The 16,792-nt window shown below is 43.9% G+C and overlaps 1 protein-coding gene across 25 annotated transcripts in view; it reads left to right on the top strand.

The window, feature by feature from the left end:
• The window catches only part of ANK2 (ankyrin 2), a 190,793-nt gene that overhangs the window by 100,394 nt on the left and 73,607 nt on the right, over nt 1–16,792 (top strand). For 19 of the 25 annotated variants that reach the window (XM_041396867.1, XM_041396871.1, XM_041396868.1 and 16 more), the window contains 9 exons: nt 5,008–5,106; nt 5,746–5,943; nt 8,737–8,835; nt 9,009–9,107; nt 11,467–11,565; nt 11,777–11,974; nt 13,748–13,846; nt 14,374–14,472; nt 15,803–16,000. In XM_041396867.1, the coding sequence (XP_041252801.1) occupies nt 5,008–5,106; nt 5,746–5,943; nt 8,737–8,835; nt 9,009–9,107; nt 11,467–11,565; nt 11,777–11,974; nt 13,748–13,846; nt 14,374–14,472; nt 15,803–16,000 (1,188 nt within the window). The remainder of the gene's footprint in view (nt 1–5,007; nt 5,107–5,745; nt 5,944–8,736; nt 8,836–9,008; nt 9,108–11,466; nt 11,566–11,776; nt 11,975–13,747; nt 13,847–14,373; nt 14,473–15,802; nt 16,001–16,792) is intronic. The other 6 variants (XM_041396874.1, XM_041396875.1, XM_041396865.1 and 3 more) reach the window with 2 other exon arrangements.

Here is a 16,792-nt window from a genome sequence, read left to right as displayed (position 1 = left end):
GGGTTCTCAGAGGGAATTATTGTCAGCATTTAAAAGCAATTTTAGCGTGGCCAAAATGCATGTATTTCTATAAAAAGGAGTCCTCATATAATGGAATCATAACAGTGTGCACCTTCAGAGTATGAAAATGTTACTGGCTATTACAAGGTTTTAGGAATACCCTTTCTGAATGCAGTTTTTGTATTATTTCTATTATCTCTCTCTATAGATTTTGTGGGGAAAACAACAAGAATATGAGATTTTTTTGGTTCTGCATGCTTTTTTCCCGTTAAAATACAGTTTTATTCACAGGCTTTTATCACCTTGCTGGGATTTCCATTTTTGTGGGAGTAAGCAAACACCCTTCAGAGGGGGAGGAACACTCTCACCTGTCTCAGCCCCTGAAGCTGTCACACATTTTGTCGACTTCCTATTCAATCTTGCCAACATTGAAATTAGATTTTTCTTGCTCTGGGACTTTTCTTAAGTCTCCTCTTGCAGGTTTTCATCCTGAATATTTACAGTTGAATAAAATCCATGGAATGAATGGGAGCATCCTGTCTTGGAAGGGCAAGCTTATTGTGTGGGATAGTGTGCGTGTTGTGCAGCTGGAGCTGGAGCAGGGATAGGTGTAGCAATGATGGAACAAGGTCTGGTGCACCATTTGGGCTGGAGAAGGGCCATGGAAAGGAGGAGGCTCAGCTGGAGCTGGGAGGAGTGGCAGGGCACTCATGGAGATGAATGGTACCAATGGGAAAACAAAAGGAAGGAAACTGTGGGCAGCACAACTCACGTTTGGTTGGTTTGGGTTTTTTGTGGGGAACGTGCTTCAGACACCCCTTAACACTCATTCTGGAAACCTACTGAGATTTATTAGGAATAATATCTCCTTTTGTACATCTGCATCCTGACAAAATAGGCTTGCTAATACTCTGCTCTTTCCACACTGGAGTGGTAACCATTGTAGCAGGATTCTGGTCCTGCCTTGGCACTGTGCTCTGTGCAGTGTTTGTTCCTGCAGTAATGCTGCTGTGACATTCTCCTCATCTTCTTACATGCACAGAGCACTAATAATTCATTGGCAGCTCTTGCTGCTCCTAAAGCCATGTCAGATTATAAATATCTTATCACAATGCAGATATTTCCTATAAAAAATTCAGTGGCTCCATATAATGTTTACAAGGGAGTGGGAAGGGGTGTTGTATGAATTGTCTATGCAAGTTATCTAGAAAATGACTGTTTTTTGGAGTTACTTATGTTGCTATCTGAATACTCAGTCAAGCACATGGTATATTTTTTGCTGTATTTTTCAAATTTGTGCTGTGAATGGCAGACCTGGAGGAATACTTTACAGCATGTTTAATTATGCCAAGAGCTTAAAGCAAGAGGGAGACTTGCCTTGTTCATTTTTAGAGATGAAGTTTAGTCATAATGAAAAATTAACAAATTAAATGCCCTTTATTTGTCAAGAAAATTTAGGCAATTTCGCATATTTGACATATGAAATACTAAAACTTTACTTCACCCTTATGAAAATGAGAATATGCAACTGCAGTTTAAAATAATTCATTGATAACTTGGCCTTTGATGTTCATTTCTATCATCAGTTTTTGCTTGAATGAGCACTGAATGTGAGCAACTGTCCTGTGAATGTGCTGCCCACATCATTTCCCATTAAACATCCCTCATAAGCACAGCTTCTTTTTGTCTCAGTGTCTCTGCTAAGCAGAAAGAAAGCATTTGTGAAATGACCAAATAATTCATCTTTGGAAGCCCTGCAGTTAGGAGTCATGCACAGAATTCAGAATTCATTTTGCAGGTTAAAAAAAAAATCAGTGATTGATTTTCAAGGAAAAAAAAGGTACAAGTTTTCCTATATTTTGAGAATCATTTAAGAGAGAATTCGCATTGATGGAATTTCCTGGCTTCCATGCACACAGAGGGGATTGCATTTCATTTCTCAGGGTGACCCAGGTGTTGGTTACTTCACAGGGTGTGAGTTAGGAGAGTACCACCTGTGGGAACAGCAGAACACCAGGTGTGGGACGTCACTTGAAAGATAGAAACATTTAACTCTCCATTCCACACAATCCAGGGCAAGGAGATAATTGTTGAACTTCTTAACATAAAATTGCTGAATTTCTTGTCTCCTGGTGTGGCAGCCTTTGTGTTTGTGGGACATCCATTATCTGTGCTTGTAAGTCTGTGTCTCTCTGACCCAGAGCTGGATGTCCTGTCCAATGATGTGCCTGATGGATTGGTCACTCTTGTTCTTCAATTAGCAAAGGAATGACTGACAAGGTACTTAGGCCAGCTCCTGAAGTCACTTTGAGAGCACTGAGGCTCATGGCAAATAGATAATGGTGCAAAAAAGGATTTGTTTGCTGCACCCTTGTGTCTCTTTATGTTAGCTCACGTGGATGGGTGGAATGTAGGAGAATAGAGACAGTGATGAAGGTAATCTCACCCCTAAGGAGTTACAGCCGTGCCAATTATCAAGAATTAAGAACAGGCCTGCCCTTAATAGGCCACAGCTGGATCCAATTAGGGTGGGTATTGTAAAAAGAGTAGGTTGGCTGCTCAAGAAGTGAGATGGAGTTTGTTGGCTGTGCTGAGAAGGAGTCAGTGCTGTGAGGAGCTGCCCATGAGAAATCCCCAAAAAGGTACAAAACCTTTGCAATAAGATGGCAATGAGCTCGTGTTAACTTCTGTGCATTGTTTTATCTACTGGTTCTTCTACTACAACAGCTCTCTCTTTGCAATCTCCCTCATCTTTGAATAAAAGATATAAGCAAAAGAATTTCAAGTATTAAATATACAATAATTTTGAAATATACATGGTGTTTTCCTCAGAGCAGAAAGAGGAAAGGGAAGAGGGTCCTGTGGGAGGTCCTCAAAACAGCTATGGCAGGGTAGAGTAGGATAGGTAGCTAATTTCTATCTCTGCTTTTAAAGGGAACTGTAGATAAGAACAAAGAAGGAATCATTGTTTTAAATAATTTACAGGGTTTTTTTTTGTTTTAGCCAGACTTTCTTGTGGAGTTGATGTGCTTCTTAGCTTGTATTTTTCTTCCTTTTCTCCCTCTCGAGATTTGCCCTGCTTTTGTTCAAGGATTCACACAATTTTCCTTTTTTTTAGTTTTATTTGTAGTTTTATTAAATAGAGTAACATCAAAGCCACCACACAGAAGGAAAGCGAGCCTCCCACATTGATTAAAAATGTAGAGCACAAGAGACCAGAAACTGGAAAGAAATACCAAATAAATACCTTCCCCAGAAATGCATTTGGGATTTATTCTTACCTTTGTAATGCCAGTGGGAGTTATCTGTAGGAATCCCTCTGGCAAGGAGATGATGATATACCTCAGTTGGTCATAAAAAGACTAGGTTTAAAGGACTCTGAAGTTTAAGTGCATTAAAAAAATAAAGTAGTTCCATCTAATTCTTCACACTGACCCCATCTACCAGTGCTGAAGGCCACAAGTTCTGGTTTTGGGTTTGATCTTCCATCTGTGGAATTTCACTGCAAACCTTCTGTGGGATTTAGGAATGCCTCTGAGACAGTGAGCACCAAGGCACACCTAACCCTGACAGTGTGTCACAAAAACCTCTGGAAAAAGGAGATAAATAAGAGGGGGAAATTCCTCCTGAGGACTTCAGCCCCTTGCAGCTGTGGAGCTTGGTGGTGCTGCTCACTTGGAAGGACTCTGTGCTTTGGAAACTGGGCATGAGAGAGGCTCTGCTTCTTGGAACTGCCTTTTGTAGGGTCTTACAGGGCAGTGTTTGCCACAATGAGGTTGTAGTTGCAATGGCACTGTGTAGTTTAGAGCTACATTTAATTTAAAAACATGGTGATGCTGGTTTCTTCCAAACCTCAGCAGGGTACACAGTCCATCTGTGTATGAAGCAGGGTCACCAACTCATCCTTAGGGCCGTGTTTTTGTAGTTTTGCTGCTTTTTTAGCCTCTGAGTGATTCAGACCAGTGTGTTGTCCCTTTAATCACGTCCTTACTGGATTCTTCAATGGTCTCCTTAGAATAACAACGTCCATGTCACACAAGATGAGCGGCACATCTCAAAAGGAGAAGGCTTTTCTTGCAATTAAAAACATTCCTGTTTCACCTTTGTAAAGCCACCTCTGTTGAGTGAGTGCTGATGACATCTCTGAGTGTGTGCTTGAACAATGCTGAGGGCTAATGAGATGAAAACATGGCTTTTCATATCCTATGTCTTACTTTTTTTCTGTCATTCAGCACTAATATTCTTTCACAACTGTTTTTCTAGCCTCATACTTATTTTTCTGCATCAAGTCCAAACTATACAAAAGCTACCTAGAATTCATTCTCCCATCCAAATAATTCATCAACACATCATTTGCTATCACTTTTGTGATCATTAATAGTGCCCTGAGTGAGTTTTGTGTACGGAATGGTGCTCTGCAATGGAAAAAACTATTGTGGAGTTGGTGGTCTGACAGCAATTTTAGAAAATAATTGTTAGGTCTGTGTTCACCCCTCAATCTCAGAAGTGAAAATTTGGATATGTTTCTCTATTTTGCTCTTGTTTTAAAATGTTCTTTACCTTGATGCCTGTTTAAAAGCAAAAGAAAATTCTAGAGCACATTTTCTAGTATGAACATCACCTGTTTCATCCCTGCATCAAAAGCAGGCCAAAGCACATGGGCTGGTTTATGGAGCACCCTCAACCCAGCAGGCATTACCCAGGGAGAGGCAATGCTGTATCCAAGCCATGCAGAGGAGAGGAGGCAGTGCCCCCTTATATTATCCTTTGAGAAGAGATTTCAGCACACAATGAGCTTCCTCTCTCAAACAGTAACCTCAGAGTGTCCTTTACTGGTGCAAGGAAGAACAGGGATGGACCATCATGCTGTGGAGCCAGCTTCAGTTAGGAGTCAAAAAAGGAGCTTTTTCTCATGTGTGAGGCTGCATTCCTGGCAGGCTGTTCCCCAGAGTGCCAGGACAAAGAGTTGGGGATGTGCTCATTTGTTTTCTCTGCTTTTATTTGAAGGATGGACTCACCCCACTGCACTGTGCTGCACGAAGTGGCCACGACCCGGTTGTGGAGCTGCTCCTGGAGCGAGGTGCCCCACTGCTCGCACGGACCAAGGTGTGTGTGGGCCCTGGTAGAGTATGGAACACCTCTGTAACCCTCCACACAGCTTTCAGTGTCACTGAGAGGACAAGGAGGAAGACAGGAATGTAACTGTCCTCCCAAAGGAGACGTATTAATGGGAAGAATGATCCAAAATAAGGTTTTCTTACATAATTCTTTCCAAAAATGTGAAAAGCGTACACTTGCTTGCCTGTCTCTCTAGTATCAGGCTAAACACATGATGTGCTACTGCCAGCACCTCCCTTGTGTTGCTTCCTGAGACTGTAGTACACAGAGATGTGAAAGCTGGGTCAGCCACTCCTCAGAGTAATTCCTGGTACATATTTTCTGACCCGTCACATACGATAACGAGGACCGTTTCTCCTAATTATTTTTACCGACTATTTCAGAGTTGGAAAATCATTTCAGTGTGTTCTTCCTCACATCTGGAAAACATACATCTAAAATAAATGTGTTTCCTACAAATTCTGTCTCTTTGGTGAAACTAATGAGGGGAAGATACTTGTATAATAGCAGAGCCCACTGGGCAGCGCAACAAAGCCAAAGCCTCACAACAACAACTGTCCTTCTTATATGTGCCACAGTCTAAATGGGGATTACTAGAAGCTGCTGTTCTGTTCTCTTCTGTCACAGAATGGACTCTCCCCACTCCACATGGCAGCCCAAGGGGACCACGTGGAATGTGTCAAGCACCTGCTGCAGCATAAGGCTCCCGTGGACGACGTGACGCTGGACTACCTGACTGCCCTGCACGTGGCCGCTCACTGCGGCCACTACCGTGTCACCAAGCTCCTGCTGGACAAGAGAGCCAACCCCAACGCCCGTGCCCTGGTAAACCTGTCCCACCTGGGTCATGTAACAAAGCTGGCTGGTAGCTCTTACCAGGAAAGCTAAGTGAGAGCTGTCAGTAAACTCCACAGCCTTAAGTAGGTGCAGTAGCCACGGGGGCGTCACACCTGCTGCTTACCAGTGCTGTGCCTTGTATCCTTAGGCCTGGTGGTGAAATACACCCTGAGGCAAGTGACTGTAGTGTCAGGTGTGGGAGCTCTGCAGAGTCCCTAAAATCAGAGTTGGTGCTGGCTGATGTTGCTGTATGCATTGGTGTTTTACAGAATTCATGGTTCAGTTTTCCGTACTGAATGATACAATACACAATTTCTGGGCTTTCAACTGCATTAGCAAGTTAATTGGCATAGGCAAAACATATTAAAAAGCTAATATTTCTGCGTTTATCAAATGATGACCTGTTCCTCTATTAGGTGCCATTTTTCTTTCCAAAAAACAGTTCTTATGCTTACAGGACACCAGGTATGATTCCTTTCACTCACTGATCAAACCATTGCCCCTAACAAGGAGAAAAACATCACATTTGACTCTGGAAACATTTTGGGAGTTCTAAATGTATCCAAAGCCAGACAAGATTACAGTTTTCTCTGCTAGGAACTGTTAGCTGGCAGGGAGTTGATGTACCAACAAATTGCACTCTGTCAGGATGAGAAGGAGTCTGTGAACCCTTGAGATGTTGCTGTGTGGCCAGAGTTCTGCCATGGCCAGCTGCACTGGGGGCCTCTACAGAACCCCCACTGCAGGGCACTCAGATGCCTTCCCCAGCTTCCTGCCACACTAGGACCCACTGTTTTGTTGTGCAGGCTCTTCCTGTCCTTTACCTCCTTGGAACTGACACCATTTTCTTCTGCCCCCTCATTTTTCTTGGCCTTTCCATACCCACGAATCCCATAGCCCCTTTTGCTTCCTCCTCTTATGCTTTTCTTGCTTTGTTTTTCTCAGTGCAGTGCTCACTTGAGTGATCTTTTTTGACACTGTTTTTATCCTTGCTTGTTTTTCTTGCCGGTGTTCTGATTAGCTGCACTTTCCTCAGCTACTCACAAATACCCCCTACATCATCTTTCTTTCCTTCCATGACCAGAAACATATCTTCTGTTGTCCTCTCTCCATGCCTCCCTGTGAAACATCTGAAACAGAAGGAGAACACCCTCGGGCTGCTGCATCTCTGCTCTCTTCCCACCAAACTCTTTTTCTCTCCCTGCTACCCCCCTCATTTTCTCTCTCTCCCATCAGGGGCTTGTTGCCTTTGGCTTGTTGATAGTGTTTAATATATTAAATGAAGCTCATAATTTCTGGTAGTGATGCATTTTTTTTTCTGCCTTTCTCCCCTGTCAAACTGTTCCACACTTAAATAGAAGTAGCAAAATTAAATCAACTGAGGAGGTGAAATTCAGTGAAAAACATGGAAACTTCTGAAACAGTAAAACTCCCTATGAAATATGCTGAGAGATGTTTTGTGGGAGGTAAAATATCAAATGGTTTTGATTATTTCTTTAGAAATTGAAGAAACAGCAACAATATTCAGCAGAGTTCAGTGATGGAATAAATATTACAAATAATTAATTTTCAGCTACTTTTAAAAAAATAATTGTTAATGTTTGCAAAATGCTTTGGGGATACAAGCACTATGTGAGTTGTCAGCTTTTTTAATGCGTGTATGCTTTAAAGCACCTTCAAATGAACTAGTAATTAACATTTCATTTAACAGAAGCAGCCTGTAGAATAATTGTCACATGATTATGTCTTTCCTAAGAGATAAACTAAGATTTCACTGCTTAGGTGCTGGTTGGTTTTTGGCAATACTGATGCTCTTCATTAAAAAATGTACCAATTTTTCTTCAATATCTAAAAGATGTTACTTGTGCTTTTCACTAAAACGTTCACGTGTGGTGAATAATGTGTTTGTTCAGCTTCAGACACACACTTAACCTGCATTAACTGTCATCAGGCTACCATGATACCACAGCTGAAGGGGTGGTTCTTTGTTTAAGGTACATCAGAATGTACACACACAATATTATACCTTAGGTTAGTGTATAAATATAAAAATAAATGGACACAGATCCTTAGATTCAAGTGAAATGACAGATTAAGGTGGAATCTGCAATAAGCACTCTGTTCCTCTCTCTGTCTCAGTTTAAGTAGCTTCAAACTGAAAGAGAGTAGATTTAGGTTAGATATTAGGGAGAAATTCTTCCCTCTGAGGATGGGGAGGCCCTGGCACAGCTTGCTTAGAGAAACTGTGGCTGCCCCATCTCTGGAAATCTCCAAGGCCAGGTAGGATGGGGATTGGAGCAACCTGGGATAGTGGAAGGTGTCCCTGCACATTTTAGGAGGTGGAACAAGATGGGCTTTTCCAACCCAAACCTTCCTTGATTCTCCTAGAGAAGTACAGGAATTGCTTTGTAAAGGCACTGATCCTAAAGTGTTCACTGTAATTTCTTTGGTTTCCCTTGGTTAGGCAGTCTTGGGAAGCACTGGGAGTGCTCCTCACAGACACGTGTGCAGCCCCAGGAAGCACAGGCACACACAGGACGGGTGTCTCTGTGTGTGAAGTGTGGAGGTGGAGCTTTCCTTCCTCTCTCCTGCCTGGGAAGAAAGCAGCAGCACTGCTTTGTTGTGCCTCAGATAGCAGGAGATGTCTGTAGTTCATAACCTGTTGTGCTTAAAGAAGGGTTGCTTGTGGTAGCCTAACCCTTTGCTCCCGTTGTGCCAGCATGGAGCTGTGTGGGAGGTGTAGCTGCATGTTCCTGACTAACACCACTGTCTTTTGCACAGAATGGTTTTACTCCACTGCACATTGCCTGCAAGAAAAATCGCATCAAAGTCATGGAACTCCTGGTGAAATATGGGGCTTCAATCCAGGCTATAACAGAGGTAGCAAAAAGTTTCATGTCCTGCAGAAACATTCCTTCTTTATCTCTCCCTTTTCACTTCCTTCTTTCTGTCTCTCCTGTCGTGCCTCACTTTCCCATGTGCTTTATTTGAACTAAGAAGCCCGTCCCTTCCGCCGTGCAGAGGAGTAAAACTGCTCTTGCTTTGTTTCACAGTCGGGCCTCACACCAATACACGTGGCTGCATTTATGGGCCACTTGAACATAGTCCTCCTTCTGCTGCAGAACGGAGCCTCTCCCGATGTCACTAACATTGTGAGTATGGCTTTCACTAGAACCTTCTGCTCAGGACCCTCAGAAAGTCTCTGGGTACCATGTAGCTCAGCCCAAGGTCACATTTTCATCATACTCTGTCGCATTTTAGGGCAAGTTATTGTAGCACTTGTAATGAAGAGGGGAAAGTGGTGGCTGCATGTGTCACAAGCCATCTCTGGTTTCGTGTGCTCTGCAGCAATGCTCGAGTAGGAAAAGTTTTCCCTAGAAACAGACAAAGCTCACGAAAACCATCCAAAATTAACTGTAAGCTAAATCCCACAAAGTCTGTGTTTCTGTTCTGAAGGATGAAATGCAAGTCCAAATGGATCTAATTTCTGCCTGTGTGACTTCGCTGGCTGCAATGAAATTGTGTCATTCCTGTCAGTGAAAGAGTATAAAATGCTTAAAACCACAACAATTAAACAAAAGGCAAAACTGGGAAACTCAAGATGCTCCTCTTAGACTGGAAATTCCAGGAACTGGTGATTAAATCTGGAAAATGTGACCTTTGGGAAGTAACACAAAATGCAGAACCTGACTTACCGTAGAAATCAGTGTTTGTATACCAACAGCCTAGCTACCAAAAAAAAGAAAAAGAAAAAAAAGAACCAACATAGTTTTTTGAGATGTATTTAGTAAGACATTGTTTGAATTTATCAGCATAAACAAATATTCAACTTGGGACCACCTGTACTTGGGAAGCAGCTTTTTTCAGTACATAAGGTAATAGGTAAGTGTTCCCAGCAACAAAAACAACAAAAATTTAGTAGTCCTGGTACTCTTTAGTTTTTCTTAGCTAGAAAAATCTTACATGGAACCCAATGAAATTATTAGCATGCAGAATTGTTGATGTGAACCTTAAAATAGACTTCCCATACTTTGTTATGGAAGCAATCTTTATGTAAGGACTTTGTTGATAATAAAAAAACTGACACAAAATCCTTGTGGAAGCAGTTAATAATCTTGTGTTACCAGGCATTTGTGTGCAAAGTTTAACACTTTACAGTTTCTGTTACACAGGTGTCTTGGCTTTCACTTGGAAGCTGAGTTTCCCTGTTGAATTGCTGTTTCCAAAACCAAAATTGCTTTGCTAATTCAAGCACAAAAGGGTCATTGCAGAAATTTGATCTTTACAGTGTTTTTCACATATTAAACAGCTTATTCTTCAGGTAATAAACTTTATATATAGATGTAATTATTAAGATTTGTAGCTAGGGCTGTGGGATTTTGTTCTTGCATACCTACTCATCACTGCTGGTAATACAAGGTTAATTTAAGAATGACAGGATAAGTCAACTCCTGGTGAAGAGGGTTTGCTGTAATTAAAAATCCCTATTAGCAGGCAAGCTAAAGCTACTTTCCCTACATCTAGACAAGGACAAGAAGACATGAGTCCCTATTCTGATGGAAAAGATCTTGAGTAGGGTGTTCATTTTGGCACTTGCAGTTACAGTGGTAGTCTAGGGGAGAAAGGCATTACAGCAGAATATTCTCCAGCTCTGGTGCAAGAAGTATGAACAATTAACATAAAGAAATGATGGGTCCTGCTGTGTTCTCATGATATAACAGATGAATAGAGCTCCTGGTTGCAGAGCTGTCCCAGGACCTGATGTACCAGATGCTGGTGGGCTGCCCAGGGACTGTTTCAGTCCATTTTGGAACACTGCCTCAAAGAACAGAGCCCAATTAAACTAGGAATGCTGTCCTCAGGGAATCCTCATTTGAGTGTTTTTTTTAAAACCTATGCAAAAAGTAAATGCTTTGATATTCCTGATCTGAAAGTGTTTTCCAATATTTCATATCCCTCAAATTCTGTGAGCTACAAAAGGCTTGAAGCAGGATTGATTCCACAGCATGGAGACAGAGCCGCACTGCTGAGTACAGATTTTACACATTCTGTGTGCTCAGCATTGCAAGGCCTCTTAATGCTGCCAGCTCCACACAGTGTGCAGGAAGGGACCATCTGGAAAATTATCCCCTTCCATCTTGAGGCTCCTGTGCCGTGCAATCCCTAGAGAGAGACAGCCCAGTGTACTCTCATCTCTTGTGCAGCACACGAGCTGATGCCCTGTTACGTAGAAAGCTGAGGGACATATGTGACCAGGGCAAGTCTATCTGACAGAATTTTTCCTAAGCTGGGATTTTTGTTCTGTCTCTCAGTGGTTTGTCTCTCTCTGTGTTTGTCTGGGGTTGGCCAGCTGGCAAACCAAGGCATTCCAGGTACAGCCACACCTACTCACACCCCACCCTGGGGCTGAAGCCGGAGTCTCAGCACCAGTTGTTATGGGTGGGACTGACACTGGCAGAGATCTTTCTTCATCGAAGTTTAGGACACTGAAGTGCTTTTGCTTTCCTGCAGCGTGGAGAAACTGCATTGCACATGGCAGCACGTGCCGGGCAGGTGGAAGTGGTTCGCTGCCTCCTGAGGAACGGGGCCCTGGTGGATGCCCGAGCCAGGGTAGGTGTTCTGCTTACACTGGCTTTTTTTTTCCTCTTAAAACCATGGCTGAAGGAATCATTCACCACCCTCCTCTCCTCCGTCACTCTGTGTTTTCACTTCCTACGGCTCCACAAGACAAATGCATGGGAAGGTCTGTGTGGGGAGCAAGGAGGATGCTGGGCTCAGGGTGGCTGCACGGCACTAACGACCCACTCGATTTGAGTTGTAGGAAGAACAGACCCCGCTGCACATCGCCTCTCGCCTGGGCAAGACGGAGATCGTGCAGCTGCTGCTGCAGCACATGGCGCACCCCGACGCCGCCACCACCAACGGCTACACGCCGCTGCACATCTCTGCCCGCGAGGGCCAGCTCGACGTCGCCTCCGTGCTCCTCGAGGCGGGCGCCTCGCACTCCATGTCCACCAAGGTGAGGATAAACACTTCTCCTCTGTGTGTCAGTAGCACAGGAGCAGGTCTGCTCCGTGGGGAGTGTGCTTTCACCCTGAGAAATTGAAGCGGTTTGGGTCTTTTGTTGTCTTCTTTTTGAGCAGCAACAATCCAGTAGGCTGGGGTAATGCATCACAAGCTAATCAAATTTCAACTTACTCTGCTGTCATCTAAAATTGGGTTTGGTTGCTGCTGAAGCCAAATGCAGATCTTGATGCACACACAGTCCCAACAGGTTTAAAATGTCCTTGTTTCTCCCTTTCCCTTATAGGCACAGCTGTTTTTGTGCAGTATTTCCAAAAAAAGAAAAGGAGATGGCAATGATACATTTTTTATGAGCAGGTCTCCTTTTATTCGTCAATACGTTATTTACTTAAATAGCAAAATAATTCTGCCCTGTGCTAGCTGAAAGGAATGTTCCTAAAACACAGAAGTCAGCATCTGCCCAGTCTCATCTAATGCTGGATCTATTTTCAGTGGCTCTAAAATGAGATGTCATGTGACACAACAGGCCATTTTGTCTGGGATTATAAAAGAAACGCTCTCCAGAATCACTAGTGGGGCTTTTTTGCCAAAAATGATACCAATAGATTACTAACAGACACATGAATATGTAAGAAAGTAGAAAGCTGTGATGAGACTGATATACTGAGATATCTTTTCCAAATTTAAAATATTTGATAAGTGAGAATCACGTAATTTTCACTATTTATAAAAGTACCCTTGGTTTTACAGCTGGAGCTTAAAACATGTTTATGAACAAAGGCGTTCTTCTAGGGTTTAAAAGACTAAACCAGCAATTTTCAAATTATGATCCATGGATTACTGGGAGGGCTTGCTGTTCTCCTTTTATCCAGCTGTTAAATCACATTACAATGGCTAAAAATACACTAAATACTTTCCTAATTTCCCATATTGCTTGATGGCAATTAGTATTGCAGGAACATTCTATGATTATGAATAGGAGAGGATGGAGCCCACTAGATAATGTCTTTATAGACCTGTGATTTGTGAACTGACAATGTTTGAGATAACCCAATATAAACTCTTTCTGAGGTGGGATTAATGGAACTAAATGATAATGATAATAAACATTAAACATGACTTATGTGCCAGGCAAATAGGTCATTGCAGCTTCCCAAAATTACTGTCAGGCAGCAGGGCAGGCTGCCACCTACTGTCGTACATCCATGAGCTTTCCTTACCAATTTTTTAATTAAAACAGGCAAAGAGAAGGGCTGTTTTTAGCTTCAGTAGAACTTGTGACTGCATGAATACACAAATGCAAGTACAAGTAATTTTTCACCAAACCCTTTAGGAGGAAGGGAATTGGAATTTGGAGGTTTTATTAAATGAGTTTAATTGGTGTTTCTGTGTTACTGGCAACAATTGATGCAGGAAATACTTGTAAAGCTGTCGTCATGGAACAAAAAAAGGTGCAGCTGGTTTGGGGTGTAAATTTGAAGAAGTGCCTTCATTGCCCCCACGCAGTGTGTGTTGCTAGTACAGTCTGTATCTGCTAAAATGTCTGCCAGCCTGAGAGCACATAAGGAGGGAATAATAATAATAAAAGGGAAAGTATTTTCTTGTATTTCATGCTTCTCAAAGTGCTTTCAAGAGAGGCTGCTCTTTCTAGGTTCAGTTCTCGATTTTGAGGTTGAGGAGTAAGTGCTTAACACATAGCTCTTAAACAAGAGGTGTTATAGTCACCTTTAATACAAACAACTGTGTTTTATCTCCTGGAATTTTTCAGAAGGGATTCACACCGTTGCATGTGGCGGCCAAATATGGGAGCCTGGAAGTGGCAAAGCTCCTGCTGCAGCGCCGTGCCTGTCCTGATTCTGCTGGCAAGGTACTGCTGGGGAAGAAAAAGTCTGAAGACTTTCCATAAGGAAGAACTGTGTGAAATATGCACCCTAAGAAGGCTGCAGCTTCTTTTGCATGGTGGCTGTGCCTTTGTTGGGGTCGTGTCTCCCCTGGGGTGGTGGCTGACTGCTGCCGAGTTTGGGTCCATGGCAGGAGGGTGCACGGCTGCTCTGAAGGCAGGTGTGTGTCTTTGGCTCAGGGAGCACCGGTTCCATCAAGCTGCCTAAATTCCCAATGGATAAACACAGGGGCAAAGCCACGCCATCCCCTGGTGCGGCGTGATGAAAGCCAGCGGCTGCCACCGTGGTTGGCCTGGTTCGCTGCTTCTCCCCACTAACAGCCACCTGCCTGCCATGGCCTTGCTGTCCATCCCCACCGCCTGCCCCGCGTCCCCTCTGTCCCTTGCAGCTCCCCGCACCCTTCCACCCCACCTCACCTGAGTGCCCCCCGCCCCGTTTCCTGCCGGTATTCCCGGTGTCCCGTAACGCGCTAACGCCCTCGCCGCCCTTTCAGAACGGCCTCACCCCGCTGCACGTGGCGGCGCACTACGACAACCAGAAGGTGGCGCTGCTGCTGCTGGAGAAGGGCGCCTCGCCCCACGCGACCGCCAAGGTGAGCCCGCCATGAGGGGAGCCCGGCGGAGCCGGCCTCGGCACGGCCCCGGCGCGGCCGACAGGCGATTCATTGCTGCGCAGCGGCGTAAGAAATGCGTGTTCTGGCCAGGCAGACGCGGAATGAGCACAAGGGGAGTTAATTTCGGGTTTAGAGCTGGTGCCGTGGTATCGCTGCGTCGGTGAGGGCAGCCCTGAGGGGAGCCCTGACGCTGAGGGGACTCAGTCCCGCCGGAGTTTTAGTCGCAGCTGGAAGTCACTTCACTATTGTGCAGTGTTAGCAATGACATTAGACATTTTATTCCGGGGTTAGGAGTGGTGTTGTGGCATCGCGGTGCAGGTGAGGGGAGCTCTGAGGGGACACTGTGGAGCCCCCGCTCTGTCAGAGCTTTGGTTGCAGTTGGAAGTCACCTCACTGTTGTGTAATATTAGCAATAACTTCAGAAATATGTATTCTGACCATGCACACAAATCATTCCAGGGTTAGGAGTGGTGCTGTGCTATTGCTGTGTAAAGCAAAAGCTGCTAAAAGGGGAAAATGGGGACCAGATGGGTGCAACACCAGAGAGTGTCCTGCCCTGTGCAAGGCTGCTGATCAACGGGCTTTCAGGAAATGCTCAGGGATTGTATTGGGAATGTAGTTTCCATGGCAGTGCATGGAAAGCAGGATAGTTTGGGAAACTCCTACTTAAAAAGCCACAACAAAACAACCACAGGATAACCCAACCAAGCACCACCACAGGACCTGTGTGCTGGCACCTGGGATTTTCCCCTCAGGATGTGTTATAAAGAAATTAGGAAGTTGTCTTGTTGTCAGAAAATGCCGTTCTTCTGTGCTTAAATGATTACTTCGATCACAAAAACGCTCCACCCCATTGCTGTTTCCAGCCTGTGACCGACACATGTATCAACTTTACATATGCAAACGCATCTCTACTCGCATGTCCTGAAAAAGCATAATGTGGTGAAGGGTGTGCACCCATCAGTCATCATGGGCAATGTCACTCACCAGTCAAAAGGGATTATTTGTAACACAGGCTGAACAAAATGTTGGTGTTGAACTCGGACTAATTTGAAGGTGTTGGTAGAACAGTCCTGCCCACCCTGGTGAGGCTGGCTTTGTTCTGGCTTAGGTGATGAAAATAACAGACAGACAAAGCAACACAACAGCAGGGCCATGTGGGACATGTCTGGCCCTGCAAATTTAATGAACTCCCCTCTCTAATAGCAGCCATAACATCAAATAATACTGTTCCGTGCTGCCTGACTTCTTAGGCTCACATGGCTGATGTGGTAACTTTATTTTCCTTTTTTCCCCTGCCTGGTGTCAGAATGGATACACCCCTCTGCACATCGCTGCCAAGAAAAACCAGATGCAGATAGCTACCACTCTGTTGAACTACGGGGCTGAGACCAACATTTTGACCAAGCAGGGAGTCACCCCACTTCATTTGGCCTCCCAGGAAGGTCACACTGACATGGTGACTTTGCTTTTGGAGAAAGGATCCAACATCCACGTGGCAACAAAGGTAACTCACGATTGGAAACAAAGTATTATGGGTGGGAGTATCCAGTAAGATGCAACCTTGGTGTCTGTGGGTGGGTTTAACAACCTGTACCAGAAACCTGGGAGCTCCAGTCGGAAATAATTCAGTGCCCTCACCAGCAAAGGCTCTTTTCTGCATGTCTGTATCCTTCAGTGGTAAGTGAAGAAATTTACATTCTCTGGCAAATAAGAAAACAGCTGCATTACTGGAGTAGACTAAGAAAAATTCTATGAAAGACCTTTCCAAATTTTTTTAATTATTGTGCCTATCATCTTTTTACAGAAAACAAGGTCATCAAAAAAAAAACAAAAAAAAACCCCAACCCAAACCATTACTGTAAATTTTCATGGTTTTCATGGGTCGCTGGGTTTATCCAGGGTTGTATGCAAATCTTATTTATGCAGGTGAAAAGCCTGCGGCTTCTGCTCACACGAGTTAGAATAGAAGGCTCTGGTATCTCCTTGTGTGGAGTTAATATATTCTGCTAATAGAAACAAGGTTTTCATTTCTTACACAAAATTTGTTCTGTGCCTTGTTCACGGCGAAGCACTGCACGTTATCACAGTGAGCTGTCAGTTAAAGGCTGCATCCTTTTCCCTGCTGTTTGAATGGCATCTATTTCTGGAGTTCATGTCTTCATCTGGCTCGTGCCTGCAGCTGTCAAGGTTCCCCTTTCTGTCTGAGGAGTGGGAAGCACATTTTATTAATGGGCTTCTCAGCTTCCCAAATTACATTATTGTAGCAAATCTTCAGCGTTCATGCCTTCAAGTTTTC

Source organism: Onychostruthus taczanowskii, unplaced genomic scaffold (assembly GCF_017590055.1).
Source record: "Onychostruthus taczanowskii isolate IOZ18803 unplaced genomic scaffold, ASM1759005v1 scaffold131, whole genome shotgun sequence".
NCBI lineage: Eukaryota > Metazoa > Chordata > Aves > Passeriformes > Passeridae > Onychostruthus > Onychostruthus taczanowskii.
This window is presented reverse-complemented; position numbering and strand designations above follow the sequence as displayed.